Source organism: Anabas testudineus, chromosome 4, assembly GCF_900324465.2.
Source record: "Anabas testudineus chromosome 4, fAnaTes1.2, whole genome shotgun sequence".
Lineage (NCBI taxonomy): Eukaryota > Metazoa > Chordata > Actinopteri > Anabantiformes > Anabantidae > Anabas > Anabas testudineus.
The window spans coordinates 1,936,305-1,955,744 of record NC_046613.1 but is presented as its reverse complement, the minus strand read 5'-3'; the positions used below and the strand labels follow the sequence as shown (position 1 = coordinate 1,955,744).

The 19,440-nt window shown below is 41.7% G+C and overlaps 1 protein-coding gene across 4 annotated transcripts in view; it reads right to left on the bottom strand.

Moving 5' to 3' along the window:
- Window positions 1-19,440, bottom strand: part of mcf2l2 (MCF.2 cell line derived transforming sequence-like 2) — a 66,845-nt gene that overhangs the window by 6,376 nt on the left and 41,029 nt on the right. For all 4 annotated transcript variants that reach the window (XM_026345534.1, XM_026345535.1, XM_026345537.1 and 1 more), the window contains exons 18-29: window positions 18,811-18,880; window positions 17,715-17,807; window positions 17,315-17,407; window positions 16,273-16,395; window positions 14,644-14,724; window positions 14,385-14,525; window positions 13,900-13,992; window positions 13,216-13,294; window positions 8,629-8,665; window positions 8,334-8,431; window positions 1,700-1,809; window positions 521-636 (exon numbers count right to left, since the gene is read on the bottom strand). In XM_026345534.1, the coding sequence (XP_026201319.1) occupies window positions 521-636; window positions 1,700-1,809; window positions 8,334-8,431; window positions 8,629-8,665; window positions 13,216-13,294; window positions 13,900-13,992; window positions 14,385-14,525; window positions 14,644-14,724; window positions 16,273-16,395; window positions 17,315-17,407; window positions 17,715-17,807; window positions 18,811-18,880 (1,134 nt within the window). The remainder of the gene's footprint in view (window positions 1-520; window positions 637-1,699; window positions 1,810-8,333; window positions 8,432-8,628; window positions 8,666-13,215; window positions 13,295-13,899; window positions 13,993-14,384; window positions 14,526-14,643; window positions 14,725-16,272; window positions 16,396-17,314; window positions 17,408-17,714; window positions 17,808-18,810; window positions 18,881-19,440) is intronic.

Genomic DNA, 19,440 nt, shown 5'->3' with positions numbered 1-19,440 from the left:
GGGCTACAGTTAGAGTATGCACAGAGTGCTGTGAGTGGAAGCATAGCGCCACCTACAGACAATATACTGTAACAGAGGCCATGTTGCAGCACAGATAACGAGCAGATGCAATGTAGGTGGCCCAGTCACGTGTCAGAGACTGTCGTTACATCTGGGCTCCAGTTAAACTGGACACTGATCAGTAGGTACCTTTGGGATTTCTATAAACCATAAGGCTTTGCAGCTTATTACTATTTTACTTAGTCCCAGTTACATAGTTGTCTCATGTAACCAGCATAGAACATGATTTTATAATGAATACTGCATGTGACTATAGGACCAAAAGCACTTGCATTCAGGGTACATGCAGCAGCTTGACAGGTGTGCCCTGAATAAAGTCTAATGTATTTTGAGACAGATTATTTTTGCCGTCAATGTGAAATGACTGGTACTAAGAACAAACTAGTACGTTTGTGCAACGCATTGGCAGAAACAAGATGTGACTTCCCACTGCTCTACACTGGAGCCAAAGTAAACTCACCAGTGTCCATTCTCCGCTTCCTCCACGAACCGGACCAGGTCACTTCTCTCCACAGAGATGTCCTGTACTTTACGAGACTCGTAGGTCAGCTGCACCCGAAAGCGACTGCTGTCACCCTGCAGAAAGAAATCACTGAGTCACACTCTGAGTTTAGCTGATTCCATTTTGGCTGTGGCTCCAGGTCAGTAAGATGTGTCCATTTACTAAAACCCAATGCTAAAAAAAGTTCTTCAGCTTTAGCTGCCCGTCACTATTAATGAAAATTAAATTAAGCGACTTGCGAGTGAAATCTAACTATTATACTGTGCTATTACCCAACCACATTCAGTAGACATACCACCAGTCTCTGAGTCCAATTATGAGTGTTCTCTAGTTAAACAATCTACTGTGGTTGGTCTGGGCAGATTGGTATTACTGGAATCTCTCTGTTAAATAACAGTTCATCCATACATACAAAGTACATACATTATAATATCTATATTGCAGGCTGTAATAATTTAATAGTTCAGAACCAGGTCCCCAAGAAACAACAACATGTGTTAAGCATTGAAATGTGTTAATCCAGTGGGTGAGATACATATCCAATCACAATATGTAGCTACAGCTTATCATCACTGAGCAGACCACCATTCAAAATCACACAGTTTTTACATCTTTGAGTACATTTAAATATTTCACATATAACATTAATTACTTTAACGACGCTGGTGTGCCCGTGTGACTTTCTTCTGTAGATCACACAGATTATAATGAACCTGGAACGGCTGGAGATCTGTGCAGCTTTAATGCTGCCTGTGTTTCGCCTCTCCTCCCTCGTTTCTTTAATGTCAAGTTGTCAGTGCACACCGCTAACGAGACACAACCGTGGAAATGATTAAGCAATGGAAGGGTCCTCCTTCTTAGGAATCAGAAGGGTATTTCGAAGAAAAGGAAGCAAAATGAAGAATTAGTGGTGAGGAAACGAGGGATGAGCGAAGAATTCTTGAGGATCTGTAAGTTATCATAGAATGTGCTGATGTGAAAGCTGGGTCAAGCCGATTTTGTTCACTTTGACCCTGTTGAGAGGAACATAGCTTCTCAATGAAATGCATTTTTGGAGTAGAAAGTCCAGCAAAGCTCCAGCTTAAACTTTCCTAGGATATGTAGCCAAAGTTAGCGGTAGGCTTGAGTGTTACCTACATTTTTATTGTTGCCTTCCTCTTCTGAAGAGTTGGAGGATTCCTCTACACTGGACGGGATCGTCTCAAAGTCCTCTGTGTCCATTGAAGGCAGCCGCCGCTGGGTCCAGCCTGAGGGAAATCAATAAGCTGCACATTATTTACCACTTGTACTCAGAAACAGGGCAGATATTACCGTTGGCAGGTGATGGCACTTCACTAACAGAAAAGCAATGTCACTGTACATTTCTATAATTTGTCCAATGCCATGATGAAAGCTCGTCGAGCCTGTTTACAAGAAACATCTAGCCAGGCTTCTTGCAAACAGAATGATTATGAAAGCATGTGCGACAATCTGTAATTGTGCCAGCTGATCCTGGCACGCTTTTCAGAATGCTTAAAGATATATTATGTGTTTGAACATAGAGTTCATGCCAAAATGCTTAAAACAACCAATTTTCTTTCCTTATAATCCACCTCTTGTGGTCATCGTTATCATAGGAGGACATTTGTTTGAAACAAGCAATTAAATACCTTTTTATTAGAATCTAACTTTGTGCAAAAATGAATCTATTTTGTCAGTGTGTCATGTCAGGAAAGCTACTGTGCAATTCGCACTAACAGCTTCCTCCTGATCCAACCTGTATTCAGTAAAAGATATAGAAAGGGCCCATAAAAGAAGGGCCCTACAATAATCAATCAATAGTAATCTCGAGTTGCATATAAAGTGCCCTTATAAAAGAGTGTTAGTACAAGTGGAGTTCCAAAAGTCGATCCACTATCAGTGGCAGTGAGCTGTAAGAAACAAAAGTCATTTGCCTGGTTTCAAACTGGTCATTTGATAACTAAAGATGAGAGATGGACGCCAGAAGGCATCGGGAACTCCTCAAATCCAAGTTGAGATTCCCCGTGCTTCTAGCCTGATCTGGGCCCTTTCTAACTGATCTCCAAAATCAGGGACAACATGTTTGCAGGAAGTGAATGAAGACCAACGACTGCCCAGCTGAAAAGAGCTCGATTTTCAAGGGTGTTTTGAAAAATGTATCCAGAGAAAAAAAGCATTGAAGTTGGTAAGAACTATGTGGTGAAGCAGAGAATTAATCAGGAAAGTAATTGGGCTTTCTTTGATTAGATTTTGGTGCTTAAAGGTCAAGGTGAATGTGAACCTCATAACACAGGAACTGAAAGAAGGAATGTCTTCAAGTGTCCACTTGAAACTCATCAAAGATGAACAGATTTGATTTTGGTGGTCAAAGGTCAAGTTCACTGTGATCTCATGTTTGTCCTGGATTGCAATTTTATCACATCTGGCAGAAACATCCACGTGCACTCGAGAACAAACTTGGACTGACATTCATATAAAAGACAGCTTCACTGTTTGGCGGAGGCGTAAAACCACATTACAGTAATTCTAGTTTCTATTAAAGCAAATGGCCTTTGGAACTCGCCTCATATTTCTTCTTCTTATGCTTATTGTTAGAGAATAGCCACACTGTTTCACTCTATAAAGAAATAAAGTACTGAATCTAATAACTGTATTCCCAATAAAACTGATTCACATGGAGGTAGTTTGATTTCAAGCTGTATTTAAATTCAGCTGGTTAACTTCTTCACGTTGTCGCAGCGATCCAGGGGAATTGTTTTCTAGAAGATAATTCTGCTTGATGAGGGAAGAGGTAAAGCCAAGATGCTGGCTAGAGTTTGTTTGTTTTTCTGAATAGTCTGGAGCTGGAGTCAAAGCTGAGTGCAGCTAGACGACGTCATTACTGGAGGCTGTAACCCACCAAGGTAAATAATCACCATCTTACTGATCATCTCTTATCAACAGTCAACAGTTTTTTTATTACCACTATGGCCACAGTCTTTTCCTAACCTTAGCCAATTAACTTTAGCAGCCTAAACCACATGGTTAAGTTTACCCATGTATGGAAGGTACTGACAAATGACCTACAGAGTATATTAAGTTCAGGTCTAAGGAGATTTGGAAACTATGCAGAAACTGTACACACAATGAAAAATCACAAATCAAATAATCAAAAAGATCTCACCAACTTATCAAAACATACAACTGAAGTCAGCTCCGCCTAAAGACAACCACACAAATCACTGTAGGAGACGGGAGATAACTCCTCTGCAGTTACCTGGTTGCGAGGTGGATCTAGGGACAGCTGAGGTGCCGCCAGCAGCTTTAGCAGTGCTGCTAGTCATGCTCTGACGTTTCCCGACTGCAGCGATTGCGCCACGCAAAGTATCTGGAGGGAAGCCACGTGCATCCTTTTCATCATGATCACTCGATAACTTACGCAGAATCATCAGTCACAACCAACAATTTCAATGTGAGGGTTTTGATAGAGAAACCAACCACATGGTCAGCAGGTCTAAACACCAACAAGCCCCCCCCCCCAAACACACTAAATCTACACACATGAAATATTTGATCTAATACTATTCTATTGATGCTCATGCATTTTTACATATCACATCACAAATCACAACACAAGTCATCACAGCGGGCTTCACTACTGCGTGCACACGTACCACACATCATCTACAAACAAAGGAATTAAAAAAAAAAACACAAAATCACACACACATAACCTAGTTCAGCTAATTAACCAAAGAAGAGGTTCACAGGCACGGCATGCTCACAGCCCGTACATTACACACATGCTGCAGCTTTCATAATCATGTACCTTCATAACCAAAGGGAGTGGGATCACTTTTTATCTCATGTCTCTTGCTCTTTATGCTAACAGAGAGGGGACCTGGTCAGAGGAAATGACATGTAACAAGACGCTCAATCAGACACAAAGGTTTTTCTCACGGCAGCAGACTTTAAGGATATAAAGAAACACTGAGAAATTCAGAGTTAATGTGCTTTGTGAGGACAGTTACGTTTAAAGATGCTTAATAACATCAAAATCAAAAATATATATATGTTCAACTACACCTACAGTAGCTTTTGTATTAGCTCCACCACTTATTCTCGACAGGGTCATTGGAGGCTGGAGCCTCATCAATCAACACAAGTTGCTTATAACACCACAGATGCTGGAGGCCAGTGAATCTTCGCAGACATAAGATAAAATCAAGGCAAATTAAGAAGGATGATCTGTTCTGGCAATATTGTGGCACAAGTATTGTATAATCTGTGAAATGCCTGAACTATATGATATAATGTCAAAAACCCTGTAACTTAAATGACCAGCTGCGATGTGTCAAAATATGATGGGACATTTACATGAATATAATGTATTTTATTAGTGTTAGGAGTTAGAAAAAAATGACCTGTAGAAAAAGAAAACATTAAATTGCTGTTTGGGGAATCAGTTAAATAAATCTCACTGCGCCACCTTAAATAAATATAGCAGATACCATATAGTCCAGTATTATGTTTGTTTTTTGATAGAAACTAGTAAAATGGTTGATGAGAATTACAATCAAAGGCCAGACAGTTGCAGCAATGTTCCCACCTCCACTGAGCACTCTGCAGGCCTCTCATTGGGCAAAAAAAGAGAAGTAGAGAACATACTGAGAGGGAAAAGGTGTTTTTTGGTCCTCCGCAGCCTCAATCAGGTTTTAAATGCACCTCTCATTTGTATTCCTATGATGAATTGCACTTCTGCTGCCACTTTTAATGTCACCCTACCTTCCAAATGTCAGCATCAAAATTCTTATTTCCTAACCATTGTTTTTTTTTATTTTGTATAAAAAAGAATATGTATCCGCTGTGTGAATGCTCATTTGCAGCTCTATTCCCTTAACAATGTTTCTGTTCTCAGCAAACACTTGACTTTAGCGTCTCATACATTTCAAGAGAGCAGTAAATAGAGAGAAGGTAATAACAAAATGACTTTTTCTGCCCCCCACCTCTCTATACATGCGCATGCATACACGATTTTCTCACTAAAGATTCAGTCTGAGTGGGATTATCAGACCTGAGAATGTATGAGGTGTTTGTTTGAAGTGCACATCCCAATAACCTGGCATGTACTGCAGGGTGAACCCATCTAAACACTGTTGTCTTATAATTCAATCATGAGCATCAGCGTATAGGAAAACTTGGCATTCATCAGACTGAGATGTACTATACAGCTCAGGCGGGGAAAACCCCTGCTCCTTCAGGGCTGAACCCTGCTTGTTTTTAAACTACCCCTGCCCTCACCACTGCTGATTACCTGGATCATGTGTGTTCAATCAGCAGCTGGACACGCGTGATACTGACAGAGATGCTGTCAACACCTCCCCCTGCAGTTAGACTCATTGAACAGCATTGGTAGTGTTAAAGAGATCTTCACTTTTAAAGGGTTTGGAGTAAGTGACTAATAGCTGAAGGGCTGGGTGCAGGGCGCAGCAGAGGGTAGAAGAGCATTGCATAGCAGGGAGAGGGATGGCTGGGCGCATTAGAGTCTACTGATTTATTCAGAACTACATTAAAATAATTACACTTTGACCTGTTAAGCTGCACATCTCTGCGTATATGTAAGAGTAATTAGTTTGACTGGTGCAACGTAATTGGAAGAATAGTGAATGAAAAAAAAAAAAAAGATCTGGAACATGGAACGCTGCTCAGGTACCTTTTGTTCGTCGAGTAGCGAAGGAGGAGGTAGAAGAAGAGGCAAGAGAGGAGGTGAGAGAGAAGCGGCGGGGGACCTCTGCCTCCTTAGCAGCGGGCTCTAGAGCCGGAGAGAAGCCAGGAAAGAGGAGGAAACGTGGAAACAGACCGACAAGAAGAGAGAGAGTGAAAAAAGGGGAAGGCAGGGACGCATAACACATAAAAACATAAAAAAAATGTAGGAGCAGAGGAGGATGGACATGAGGCATTCCATGGAATGAACATTAAAGACGAATCAGTGTAACAAAGAACACATAATAATAATTTAAAACAGTAACAGTCAATCCCCACTGTCCACGTTTCCCAGAGCCTTCCACTGCAATTAGGTGTGAAGCTTAACACGAGGTCGAGACAGCGAGGACAAAGGGACAACACAGATGCCGGTAATGAAGGCGGCATGAGCGATGCGTCGACATCATACTGTTACCTGCTGGGAGAGACCTCCTGTTGGAAAGTCCCTGTAATGTGAAGCGTTTTCTAGCATTAGCAGCCGAGTGGCCTGACTGGCTGGTGGAAGCATCAGCTGAGTAGGAAAGCAAGAGAGTTAGAGGGGTTAGTAGAGCAGGGAAAGATGAAGACGACGAGGCCCTGAGAATTCTTTGAAAGCTCTGGTACATGTCAGTAGCTACATACTGGTGCCCGTTTCAAGACAGGCAAGACCAACCATAGTTTGGTAGCGTGTTATTTAATTAACCAAATATGCCAATTGAATCAATAGCTGAGTCAGGCTACAGTCAATATTGATTTTACACACCCAACAAACCCACAGCACTGCTGTCACACTTTGATCTGTGAGATGACTCATTTAATAAAAGGAGGATTTACCCTCATTAACGTGTATATAACTATATACACCCTATTACCTTTGATCTTAACCATTTCTTAAAACTTAAAATACAACATGCTGTTCAAATAACATTACGTTCAAAACACTAAGTAAAAAAGCAGAAGTACTGCAGGTATCTCATGGTCAGTATAGCTCACGAGTTCAAATCTTATCCACATCTTGCATGTGTAATGTGCTTTTAACGCTGAAATAACATTTACTAATGTGACAGTTTGTTGCAACAATTCTCCTCGCTGCTGGCTCTAGTGGATCAGTGTGACTGCGTTTGCATGCACTCTGCAGGCTTAGTTGGGTCATCACCAAACCAGTGTTTTTGCAGCCAAACAGAACTTCGACCAGCCAAAACTGCCACAGCGCCAACATTGTGTTACCTTGTTCAGCTCCTTATGTTTCAGGCTGCTGTGGCAGTGGCGCTGATATTCTCTTTCCAACAGCGAAGCTGCTTTCCTCTGAAGGAACACTTGTCCCTTCAATCTATGCATTGACTTAGCATGTGGTTCATTTGTTTAGCCAGTGAGGACAACCCTGTTGTAAATACTTAGTGTTCTGAAATATAGTATGTATCGTGGGGTTAGAAGAGGCAGAGAGAAAGCCAAAACAGGAAGAGGCGTGAATGGAGTTCATTTTATAACAGTAGTCAGACACTTGTTTGAGGAGTGAGATCATAAAAAAAAACCAGCAGCCACTGTTAAGCGTCCCTTCACCTTTAACCAAGCAGTGAGAGGGAGCGACAAAGTAAAATGCTAGACACATTAAGTGTTAAAGTGTGTTTTTGACAGGCGTCTGTAACACTCTGGATCTAACTTGTGGTTCAGAACAGATTTGCATCTCCTCTGACTAATATATCACCGCAGCACAGCAGCTTGGTCGCGTCTCCTGGTTATGAGGTAGAATGTGGCCCCAGCCCCTCAAACTGCAGCTACCTCCTGATATCTGTCTGGTCGTAGAATTATCCTTTGTATCTGGTTACCTGCTCTTTGACTGGTCTCTTGCCCAATTCTTCTTTGTGTTTGTAGACAGTATGTTGCCACGGCAAACTCGACAACGGGTGCAATGAGCGAGCCTAAAGGCTTCACGCTTCATTTCCAGTCCACAGTTTATCTCACTCCAGATGGGAAGGAGAGTTGTTGACTTTAGCAGGGTAAAGATAATTCATCATCGGGTCAAATTCAGCACTAACAAGTGTTCTCTCACCTCTCTTTTGCCTCATGTTAGGGCTGGGATTGGTCCTCCTGAAGCTGGACTCTGGACTCGATGAATCAGACTGTCTCAGCACCATCTTACGGACGTTCCTGTTGGAGTAGAGAGTCAGGGCAAAACAGGAGGTCAAAGGTAAGGCTGAAGCCTTAATATGTTCTAATATGTACACACAGCACAGTCCACAGTGTCAGAACCTGTGCAGAGTCTGCATTGTTGTAGGTCTGTTTATATCTTATTGGAACTTTTTTTGTGTGTGTGCTGAGAGTGGGATGTTACGCTGATTACTCACCTCATGGGGGCCCCGTAGATGTTAAGCTGGCTGGCTTCTGTGAACACAAGAGAGACATCCCAGTCTGTTACATACTGTTCATCACACAACACTCTTGCTTATTCTGCTTCCAGAGATCCAGATGTTACAGGAAGTATTGATATGTCTGCTGAGGGTTAAGCTATTAACGCTCCTTGGGTAAGAATCAGTCAGTTGTCAGCTTGTACACTACGATGTGTTGGAGGCTTGAAACTTACAGTTTACATTTTTTAACTATTTGTTAACAGACAGAAATAACCATGACAGAACTGTGTCATGGTTATATGAACTAAAAGACTCATCAAAAATGAATCATCATGTTTCTAATAGCTGTGTCAGGAGATAGCTCAGCTCTGTTGTATGTAGAATATTTAGTCATGTTTCTGTTTTAAGTTAAATGATTGAGTCTGTAGGAATTTTGCTTGTGTGTATTTCAGTCAAAATAAAAATAATATTAACGGTAAGCCAAAATTATTAAAGATAAATTCTGACTTCTAGACTTGGCTTGTATTTTACCATGAGCCGCCCCAGCTGAAACCTCTCATTTACAAACTTTATTCAGTGTTGTGTGGATGCCCCTTTGGCAGCAGTTACAGCTCTGAATCTTGTTCTTCTCACACCTGGATTTGGGCAGTTTAACCCATCCTTCCTGACACATCCTCTCAAGCTCCATCACACTGGATGGGAAGCATCTGTGAACTGCCATCATCGAGTCTCTCCACAGATGTTCCAGACGCATCTCTAGAAAAATGAAGGGATGCGCCGGACCACAATTTGGAGCTGCGGCAAAATGCACTTTAACACATTTGCAATATGTAATAATGGATGATTACACTTTGTCAATTTCATACTAAATTGCCAATGCTGTGAAATGTATGATGAATAGGAACATCTAAAAATCTACAGTGTGGCAAACACAAACCCCCTCACAGGAGGGGCACAATGACCAGAAACAACAAATACAAAGGTGAGAGCTGACATATAAAATAGGCCACACTGTCCATCCGTCCACTCATATATTTGGATTACGTAAACAATGATATTCATTCATCCATAGTAACTATAATAATCAGATCAAACATTTCACATCTCTAGAACTGAGAAAAAAGAAAAGAAGAAGCACACACTGAGTGATAAATATCATTTGCCCGTGCCTTCCTATCAAATACACACAGTGAATGTGTTCCTTTCCCCATAAAGCATTTCTACTGCCTCCGCTGCCGCTGCTGCCGCTGCTGCTGCTGCTGCTGCTGCTGGAGGTCAGTCACTCCACAGCCTGCGCTCCAGTGTCTCTGTGTTGTTATATTAGTGTCTGGTCCTAGGCCAACATATTAAATTATAGAGGAGAACAAATTGTATAGAACAGGACAGAAAAAGATCTGAGCCCTACTGTTTTTCTGCTCAGCAATGAAAAGGAAGGTGAGGGGTTTCAGGCTGTATTTTAATGTCTGATCTCTGGAGCAGTGTAAAAAGGATGATTTCCTTTATTTATTTATATATATATATATATATATATATATATAACACACACACACACACAACACACACAAAGGAGACTGTCTGATCCTTATTTTAACATTTCTAAGTTACATATGCGTTTAAAATCTTCCCAGCTGCTGTGCTAACGCTGTTAAAGCTCTTTCTTCAGCCTGACAAAAGTCAGTTTTGTGACTGTAAAGGAAAAAAAGACGCTTCCTGAACGCAAACGGATCTGACCTGCAACAGCGTGCCAGAAAGAATCTAGTAAGATAACAGGCAGGCAGACGGTGCGGTGCAGCCTCGGCCAAATGCACACTGTAGCTTGCAAAAGTGAAATACCAAGCTGTGTGAATGATCTGGCTTGCCATCTCCTGTTCGGAGCAACTGATGAGCCTGTCGCAGAAACGCAGAGTCAGCATGGAACCATTCCACACGCTCCCAATATTGTATTCAGCAAAACGGATATATATTTTTTCATCATGGAACCGGGGGATGTTTTATTCATAGAGGCCGGCCACGTTGAGGTATGTGCATGCAACAACAGTCCGATGGCAGAGAGAGCAGCAGCATCAAACACGGCTGACTGAATCCCGGCTGTGTCGCTTTGTTCAAGTGAATGTGACAAACATCCTGCATGGAGCTGCGTTCATTTTTATCTCCTAGCATTAAGACGCCTCCCAAGCTCCCTCCATCCATATACTGTGCATGATATCTTATACAGTACATTAAAGGTTATGTAACGTTTATGTAATCTCTCGTCTGAAAACCAGATTTTAAACCACAAAGAAGCATTTGAAACATGCTTATACAAATAATAACTGGTATCACTGTGACCTGCTCCCGCTCTGCACACGTAAGACTTCTCCATGTTGATCTGTTTGTCCTGACAAATTTAGGATAATGCACATTTCAACTCATTCCACCACTAGAGTAAACTCTCACAGAAAAGCTCTTTTCATTCCCTCTGCTTCCATTGAGCAGTTCTTCTCTCGCTGTTCAGCTGCTGTCAGTGACTCAAATCAACACTTCCTCCACAAATGTTTCACAATAAAAACCTTCGAGTGGTTTAAATGGTGTAATCCTTATTGTGGCTGTTAGCGATGTTTAGTTTAACAAAGGTTAATTTCTTCTGCGAATGAAGTAGCAAAAAAAACCTCCTCTGGATTTAGATTTTGTTGTGTGTGTGCGTCGTACTAAACTGTTTCGGAGTTTCAGCTCTGATTAGACTCATTTCAGCAGGTCTGCATGCAATACTCAAAAGAGAATGGAGGGAAATAGATACCTAATACAAAAGGTATAAATGAATAAAGTTAAGTTTGATAAAGACCCACCCTGAGCCTTCCTACATCATGCTCTCTGTCACCTCGTCTCTACCCTGCGTTCTCCTCACACTCCTCAGGCCTCCCTTCTCTGCCTCTGCGCTGCCTCTCAGCCTCCAGCTCTGCCCTGAAAATCTCCTCTGTCTCCTTCTCTAGCTACGCATCATTCCACCGCGCTCTTCTCTTCTCTCCCCATTACTTTCAATCTCCCCTCTCTCCTTTTCCCAGTCCAATTTCAGTCTCTCGCTCTGTCTTCTCCTCTGCTCTCCTCGCTCACATGGAGTGTAAATAACACGCACAGACGCACACACACACACACACACACACACACTCTTGCACATGCCCTTCCTGCACCGGAGCCTCGTACAGCCTCTGCTCTCTAGGCTTCATGACAGGGCTGCTGTTATTAGTCAGTCTGCTCACACACGTTCACTCCCACACACACAGACGGGGTTGTCAGTCGGGTAGAGTGTGTGACACACAGAGAGCGGTTTTCCTGTCAGTCAGGACCACAGGGTGGAACTGTGGGTGAGAGCTTACTGCTCTCTAGCTGAGAGCGGTAAGAAACACACGGCAAGAGAGAGGGTTAGAGAGGAGTGGACTCAGATGTGCTGAGAGAAAGGTCTGTGTTGTGTGTTGTGTGTTGTCTCAGCATCTCTACATGCTGCAGTTAATTAGCATCGAAATAGTCGGAAGTCTCAGAATCATCTTCTTGTTGAGTCTGAAAGGTCCCTACAGCAAAAATTACAGGAACCTTTATAGACCAGCTGATAGACGGAACAACTCTACTGGAGACACCTGTTTCAGTACATGCACAAACACGTACGTTGTTGTTTCCTAGGTAGGCTGCAGTGGCCAGCCTTCCGAAATCCCCCGGATTCGATGTGTTTGATGGACAGATGAGTGAAAAGTTGAACATCAGGGACTAGATCTCAACACTAAAGACACACACTTCTCCAACCAGGTCATATTGAACCAAGCGCATTTCTAATCAGCTGTGCGGTCATTAAATGTGTGTCCGGTGATATAAGGCCCTGCAACAGTGACCACTGTTGTTTCTATTATGTTTAGGGGTCTAATATATTTTTTACATAGGTGATACAGGCACTGGATGACTAATTAGTAGTTTTACAAATATAAAAAAATGAAATGTCATTTACAAATTGTATTTTCTATTTATTCCGGCTATCTTTGTTTTATATAATCAGAACAAAATGAGTTAAGCTACACTATATGCAGAAATAATTATTGAATAAAATTCAGAGGGTTGTGATGATTGAAATTATTATTTTTTTTGATTAGTGACTGAGTCAGAATCACTAAAAGAAGACGACACTTCCTTGACTTGGCAGATGGTGGAAGAGAATGACAAGCCTATCTCCCGATTGCAGCGAAAGATGATGCTGATAGATAATGGTGTTGACAAGAAAATGTTGTTGATAAGAGAATTAAATAGATTTGTTGCAGCAGGGAATATTTGATAGAGTCGCAACACGCGGAGTAGAATGGACAAATATAACAGCATCTGAATAGGAATTTGAAAAAGTTTGATAAATGTGGAACTTTGCAATTAGTGGGGCGTTTGTGTGGGAAATGTCACAACAACTGGTTACACATATGATATTGTTTGTATGTATAGCTGTACTGCACTGTTATAGCTGTGCCTGAAAAGCAGATATTTTCATGTGTACTGGTGTGTGTGTGTGTGTGTGTGTGTATGTGTGTGTGTGTGTGTGTGTGTGTGTGTGTGTGTGTGTGTGTGTGTGTGTACCTCTGCATGCCTCTAGCTGGCCTGTGAGAACTTTACGAATCTCTGACACCCACATATTTTTCACATCCATAGAAGAAGCCTGAGGAAGAGAACAGACACACACATACACATATTATATATATTATACATATGTATATACAGCACACATATACTCACACACACACACACACAGAACAAAAGCCTGTTAGCACTCTGCGTGCTGTTTTTCTGACTGAGACGGTGCTTAGTGGTTGTGCAGTGTGGTGCAAGACTGTCCCCAAGAGGTGGACTGTGGAACAGAGTACTGGATGCCCCCCAGAAGTCATCAATGACTAAATCAAATATTAATTGGATCTTTTCAACACTAAGAAAATTCCACTTACAACACATAATATTTACATTATCAAGTTAATATTTTCTCTCAGTTTTATTTGCACATGTTAAATAAATCTATTCTGGCACGTTTAGAGGATGAAATTACAAATCCAATTACAGACACAGCATAAGACATGTATTGATCCAGTTAAGTGGAATGACAGCATCTACGTTATAGTTATAGTCTAAAGTACAACGCTGTATGTATATATATATATATATAAAAAAAGAAAAATATCGAATAAATGAAACAACTACACTGCCCCCTGTTCTCATGTGAAGGAACTGGTAAATCCTCAAAAATACTTGAAACATAAAGATGACGTGTACCTGTATGATGTAAACTTCCTCTCTGCCGTTGTACCACACCTCGAACTTCTTGTTGTCACCTTTGACGTTCTCTGTGATTCCCACAGCGCTCATCTGGACAAACACACAGTGTGGCAGAGAGAATGTGAGATACCATTATTATTAACGATGTCATCAGCAGTTACCAAGAGTGAAAGAAACAAGGAATCGTACAAAACGAGGGTAAATGTAGGTACAGACACAGACATTATCCTTTAGACCTTAGAGCTCACTGTCGTGACTGTGGACTCCAAAAATACATTTCTTAAAAAATCATCAGGTAGCATCAGGTTGCAGGATGTCTGCATTCCAGAGTCAACACTCTGGAATGCAGACATCTTAACAACCAGTAACAGCCACTAACAACCAGTTAGTGTAGTAATTAGCTGAGACACATATTCTACTTACAGACCTTCAGATTACATTTCGAATGGCAAGAAAAAGAAGCACGTTTCTCTGTATCACACCTTCAGCATGTGTTTGAAACTGTAGGACGGGGTCTTCTCTTGTCCGTCTGTGGTCTCCTCTCGCTTCTTACAAAACAGCAGTATCTTGTTGTACAGGAAGAGGTGCCGCTGCATGGGCTTAAACCTGGCCAGGTCCTTCACCTGAAATCAAAAATGCAGAAGCAGCGGTTCTTTCAATCAGTTTTCTGTTCAATAAAGGGCATGGCTTCTGAAATAGCAGTAATGCTAGATTGCTGTGCTCCCACAGTGGGGGCTGTACCTTGCTGTGGCCTTTCTTGTGGTCGGTCCACACGTTAAAGGAACCCTGCATCAGCAGCTTCCCCAGTTCGCTCAGGTTTCCCTGTGTACATCCGCAAACAGACAGTCAGAAAGCATTTTGTTTGTCATGAAGTTTGATGTTCTTTTAAATTTCAGTGTCGTCAATCGAATCTGTCGTCTTAGCTGAGGGTCAACAGAGCGATTCTCAGTCCAACAGTTAACCAAGGATGCAGAACTCAAATGCAGAGCCATGACCAGACTATCCTTACAGACTTGACAACAGATACGTATTTGCTTGAGCAAGTGAACTAAGTAAGTGCTGCATAAGAAATGAAGCAGCTGTTAAGGAAAAAAGGAGCAAACAGCAAAACTAACAGCCAGACGGGCAGAGACAGCAGTGAGGTGCTGAGACGGGGGGGGAACGACCAGAGAGCTGGTGAATAATGAGAGGATGAGGCAAGAGCCTGGGAACATAACTCAATGAGTTCTGATAAGCAGATAAACCAGATATAAACCAGATATTATGTTCGTTTTACCAGTAAGAACCACGCAACCATCCCAAACTTCCCCCAAACCTTGTATGAGGTGTTGCACTGGTTTTGAAAATCAGTTATACTCGACAAGGTGCTTGTTCAGATTCTACGAGAGATTAAGTTTCATAATTACCAGCTTTATCAAGTAATTTATCTATCTAGCAAATGTAATATTATTTGTTTTGGCTAGTAGATGTCACCATGTTTGACTACATTACAGCATTTTTCTCCAGCTGCTTCATATTGCTTCAGGGCTTCAGAAAGCTTCAGTTTCTGAAGAGAAGCAGGAACAGGGAAGCAGCACATGCATAAAGCAATAAAAGGTGAACTCATAAGTAATAAATGCAATTGTCTAGCAAAGTGTGTGTGGGAGGCTTAAAGACTGGCCTGGCTGATTGCCAGTGAGATGCAAGTGAGTGTGGGTGGAGCTACAGTAGGCAAGAAAATGAATAGAACAAAGGATTAGGGACAAAATGAGGGAGACCAGGAAGTAGGAGTCAAACACTGTGATGCCCCTAATCAACTTTAACTTAAATTATGATCTTATCCTGAACTTAACCCACTGCTGTAGGATTTGTAACAGTGTCAGGAAGCATGGAGAAATGACTACTTGACACACTAAAGAAAATACATGTGGACACCAGCATGTGGACTGCTAGAGGGCAAGGAGCATTGTCTCCCGAGCAAAGACAAGTACAAGGCCCTCGCTCCTCTAACATGGACACATTTCCCCAACTGGTCCTCCCCTTTCAATGATTTACTAAACAACATCCAGTTTTATGACCTCTTAAAAAAATACCAGCTCACAAGGAGTAGCTGGGTAATCGCTGAACTGGAGATGATGTGTTTGAGCTATGCAAACACCCTGTTTTCTGTATTTTAAAGGGCTGCAGTTGTGCTTTTAATGCAGCATCAGACGAAACTGCAGTTTTATCTGACACACCAGCACATTATTTCCCACTTCCCATTTTCCCATCTGAAAAACAGCAGGTATGTTGCCAAAGTCATGCAGTCATAAAAAGCACATAGTACAAAAGAACTCCTCACCCTGTATTACACTCAGTTATATAAGTCATCCATGATGTCTACGTACTGACCTCAAAGCCAGTGATGGCTATCTGGTGCATGGAGTCATTGACGGACTTGATGATGTCGAGCACCGTAGCTAAAGCCTCCTCTAACTCAGCTGTGCCCTCACCCTTGCTGCATTTTAACATCTCCTGGAAGACAGGAAAGAGAAACAACATTAGAAGGATTGGTTAGGAAAAAAGGAAATTAACACAACAATTTCTTCTGATAGTAGACTGTTAACAAAGTATAGTGTGTTAACAGTCACCACCTGGCTTACCAGGGTACCTACAGTCCCCTAGTCTCCTGGTAGGCTCCACCACGTGCCCTCTCACCATGCAGAGTTCTTGTCTGTCCCCAGATGTGAAAGGAAGCCTGCAGGCTGCAGGGCCTTTTCCTCAGACGGCCTCACTCTGCAGCATTCTTTAAATCTAAGCTCAGGAAATCACTGCATTCTTCTCACCCTCTGCTTTTCTTTCACATGCTCATACAGCCTGTGTGCCTCTCTCCGTCTCTCTCTCTTGTGCCTTCTATCCTTCTTCCAAGTCCCCATCCTGGGAGGTGCCTGTGTGGTCCAGGTCTCACTGGCATTCTCCCTGATCATGTTCATGGTTGTTATTGTCTACTCTCCCCTTCTCTCTGCAGTTTCCACTCACAGTAACCAGCCGAGGCAGATGGCTGCGCACCGTGAGCCTGGTCCTGCTGGAGGTTTCTCCTGTTAAAGGGAGACTTCTTGTCCACTGTTGCCTAGTGCCTGCTAAGTTTCTCTGTATATAGCCTTTATTCAGCCTTATTATGTGAAGTGCAATTCTGTTGTCATCTGGCTCTATTTACATAAAAATAGTAAAGTTTAATAGAACTGAACAGATGACATTACTAAATAAAACCTGCCTGCTACTTCTTGATCACAGAAAACTTCCACAAACACCCTCTCTTTACGTTCTCGTTGCCATTCACTGCTATGTTCCCAACACATTAATGCAAAAAGAAACTAAATGTAAATACATAGAGTGGTTTTCAGTAGGAAAGAATGAATGTATGACTGGAAAACTAGGTTGCGTGTGCAGGTACCTTGAGCATGAGCTGGTATTTGGTGATCCTCTGGACAGGTTTCAGGAGGTAGGCATCCAGAGACAGCTTGTGGTCCAGTTTCTTCTGACATTCCTGTTGTCAGAAACAACAAATGATCTCCATTAGAAAGGGACGCGTGACAGAAATGATTAATTTAGTTAAAGCTGCAGTTGGTAAAACCCTCATGTCAAGGCACCCCTGTCCTGTTAGATTAGAACTTCACAAACTGCACCATACTGTAGGTGCTTAATAGCAGGACTTGGCCTCCATGAATTCCATCCTGACTACTCACTCAGGAAATGTTGTTTCAGCAAGCTGCCAGTTGCCATGGTTTGTGGGCCCTGGAGTAAAGAAAGTCTGCTAGAAGGGATTGTTGTGTCCTGAAATGTGTGTGTGTTACCTGAAAGAAGAGGCTGTCTCCACACTGTCTCCACAGAACCTCTGAGCGCGGCTTATTCTGACAGTACTTCTCATAGACCTGAAGCTCTTCTTTCTGACAACAAAAAGACACGTCTGAGTGAAAGAAATCATCTCGTCACTTTGGGTTCAATGCTGAAATATGAATTTGGGCAATATATTATCTTAAAAAATCATTCTTAGTCCTGTGTAGAAGCTTTGCTCTGCTTTCCTTTTTACCCTGATGTACAGTGTGAACTGTGGGACCTGATCAACATCTGGGGCCACATCAGACAGTATAAATACTTTTGTAAATGAGAGACTGCAGTTTTTAATTGTTAATACATTTATACAAAATTCTAAAAATATGTTTTCACCTTGTCATTATGGGGTTCTACATTTAGATTGATATGCAAAAATGTTAAAATACCCATTTTTAAATATGCAACACAGTAAAATGCACAAATATTAATGTTTCATATCCATGTCAACAAGTAACTTCTTGTTTTTTCAATATGAAATACGGGTTATTAAATGGTCTTCACTAGAAAAGAAACTATGTTATCATGTCACCATGACTGCAAATAGTTACTCCTGATCTGAAAGACCCAAGAATAAGGTTTGTGCTTTAAGTCGGTTTAACCTTTTTCCATATTCAACCAGTTAAATAGGTAGTTTGTCATATGTTTGAGTCAGGAGTAGGGAACTCATCAGTACACATTAGTCCTATATTAGTTCTATATGAGTGCAGTCTTGGATCCTGACATTGACACTACCAGGTCCAGTAAAGCAACTCATAACTTCTGCTTCACAAAGGCCATATGTGTAAATGGACTGGGTAAAACAACCAAAACGCCTCAGAATATAAAGTATTGCCATCTTTTATTTAAAAAAAAATCTGTAATATCACAGAGTAGTCAAAAGTATCAGTGAATAAGATAAAAAATTCTTCCATATTATCAGTATCATCTTGTTTGAACCAGCAAAATGTAAATAATATATACTGTAGTAAGTAACCCCTGAAAAACGGTGTGTATTTTTGACCCTTAATTGAGTAAATGTACTCAGTTACTTTACACCACTGCCTCCTAACTACTCACCCTTTTCAGAAAGCAGGTTCCCACCAGCTCTGGTTTTTCTGCGCAGTTCTCCAGCTCCCTCAGAAACGTCCTGAACACAGAGTGAGAACACAACACCTAAATGTTTTTATACTGGAAGTGTAAAGTGTTCAGATTGGAGGAGTTTAAAAACTATGTGTGTGTTTGTGACTTGGTCTGCATAAATGTTCTGCGTCTTTAAAGCATGTAACAGCGTACAGTTACCAGTACTGTGCTAGAAACCTTGATGTTCTGTGAAGTTTATTTACTTGACTCTTAACCTATGTTCACTGTGATCCGTGTCCTTAGATCGCCTTCACTCTCTAATGTTCTGCTGCTCTCTTTCAGAGTCACAGCCTCCTCTTGTACGAGGGGTATAAACATGTTTGTTGCTCACTCACTATCTTGCGCTTCACTCTCCAGACTGCTCCGACTCTGCATGACTGTTTCTTTGCAAAGGAAATTACACTCGTAAAAACAGTTCAGTCCATGGATTATGGTTCCACCTCTGGACGATCTCCCTGTGCCAGAGATAACCCAAGATTCTGGTTTTGTACTTTGAAACTGCTGATTCACAGACAGGCACCACACCATCAACACATGGACAATCTAATTCAAGCTAATTCTGAGAGC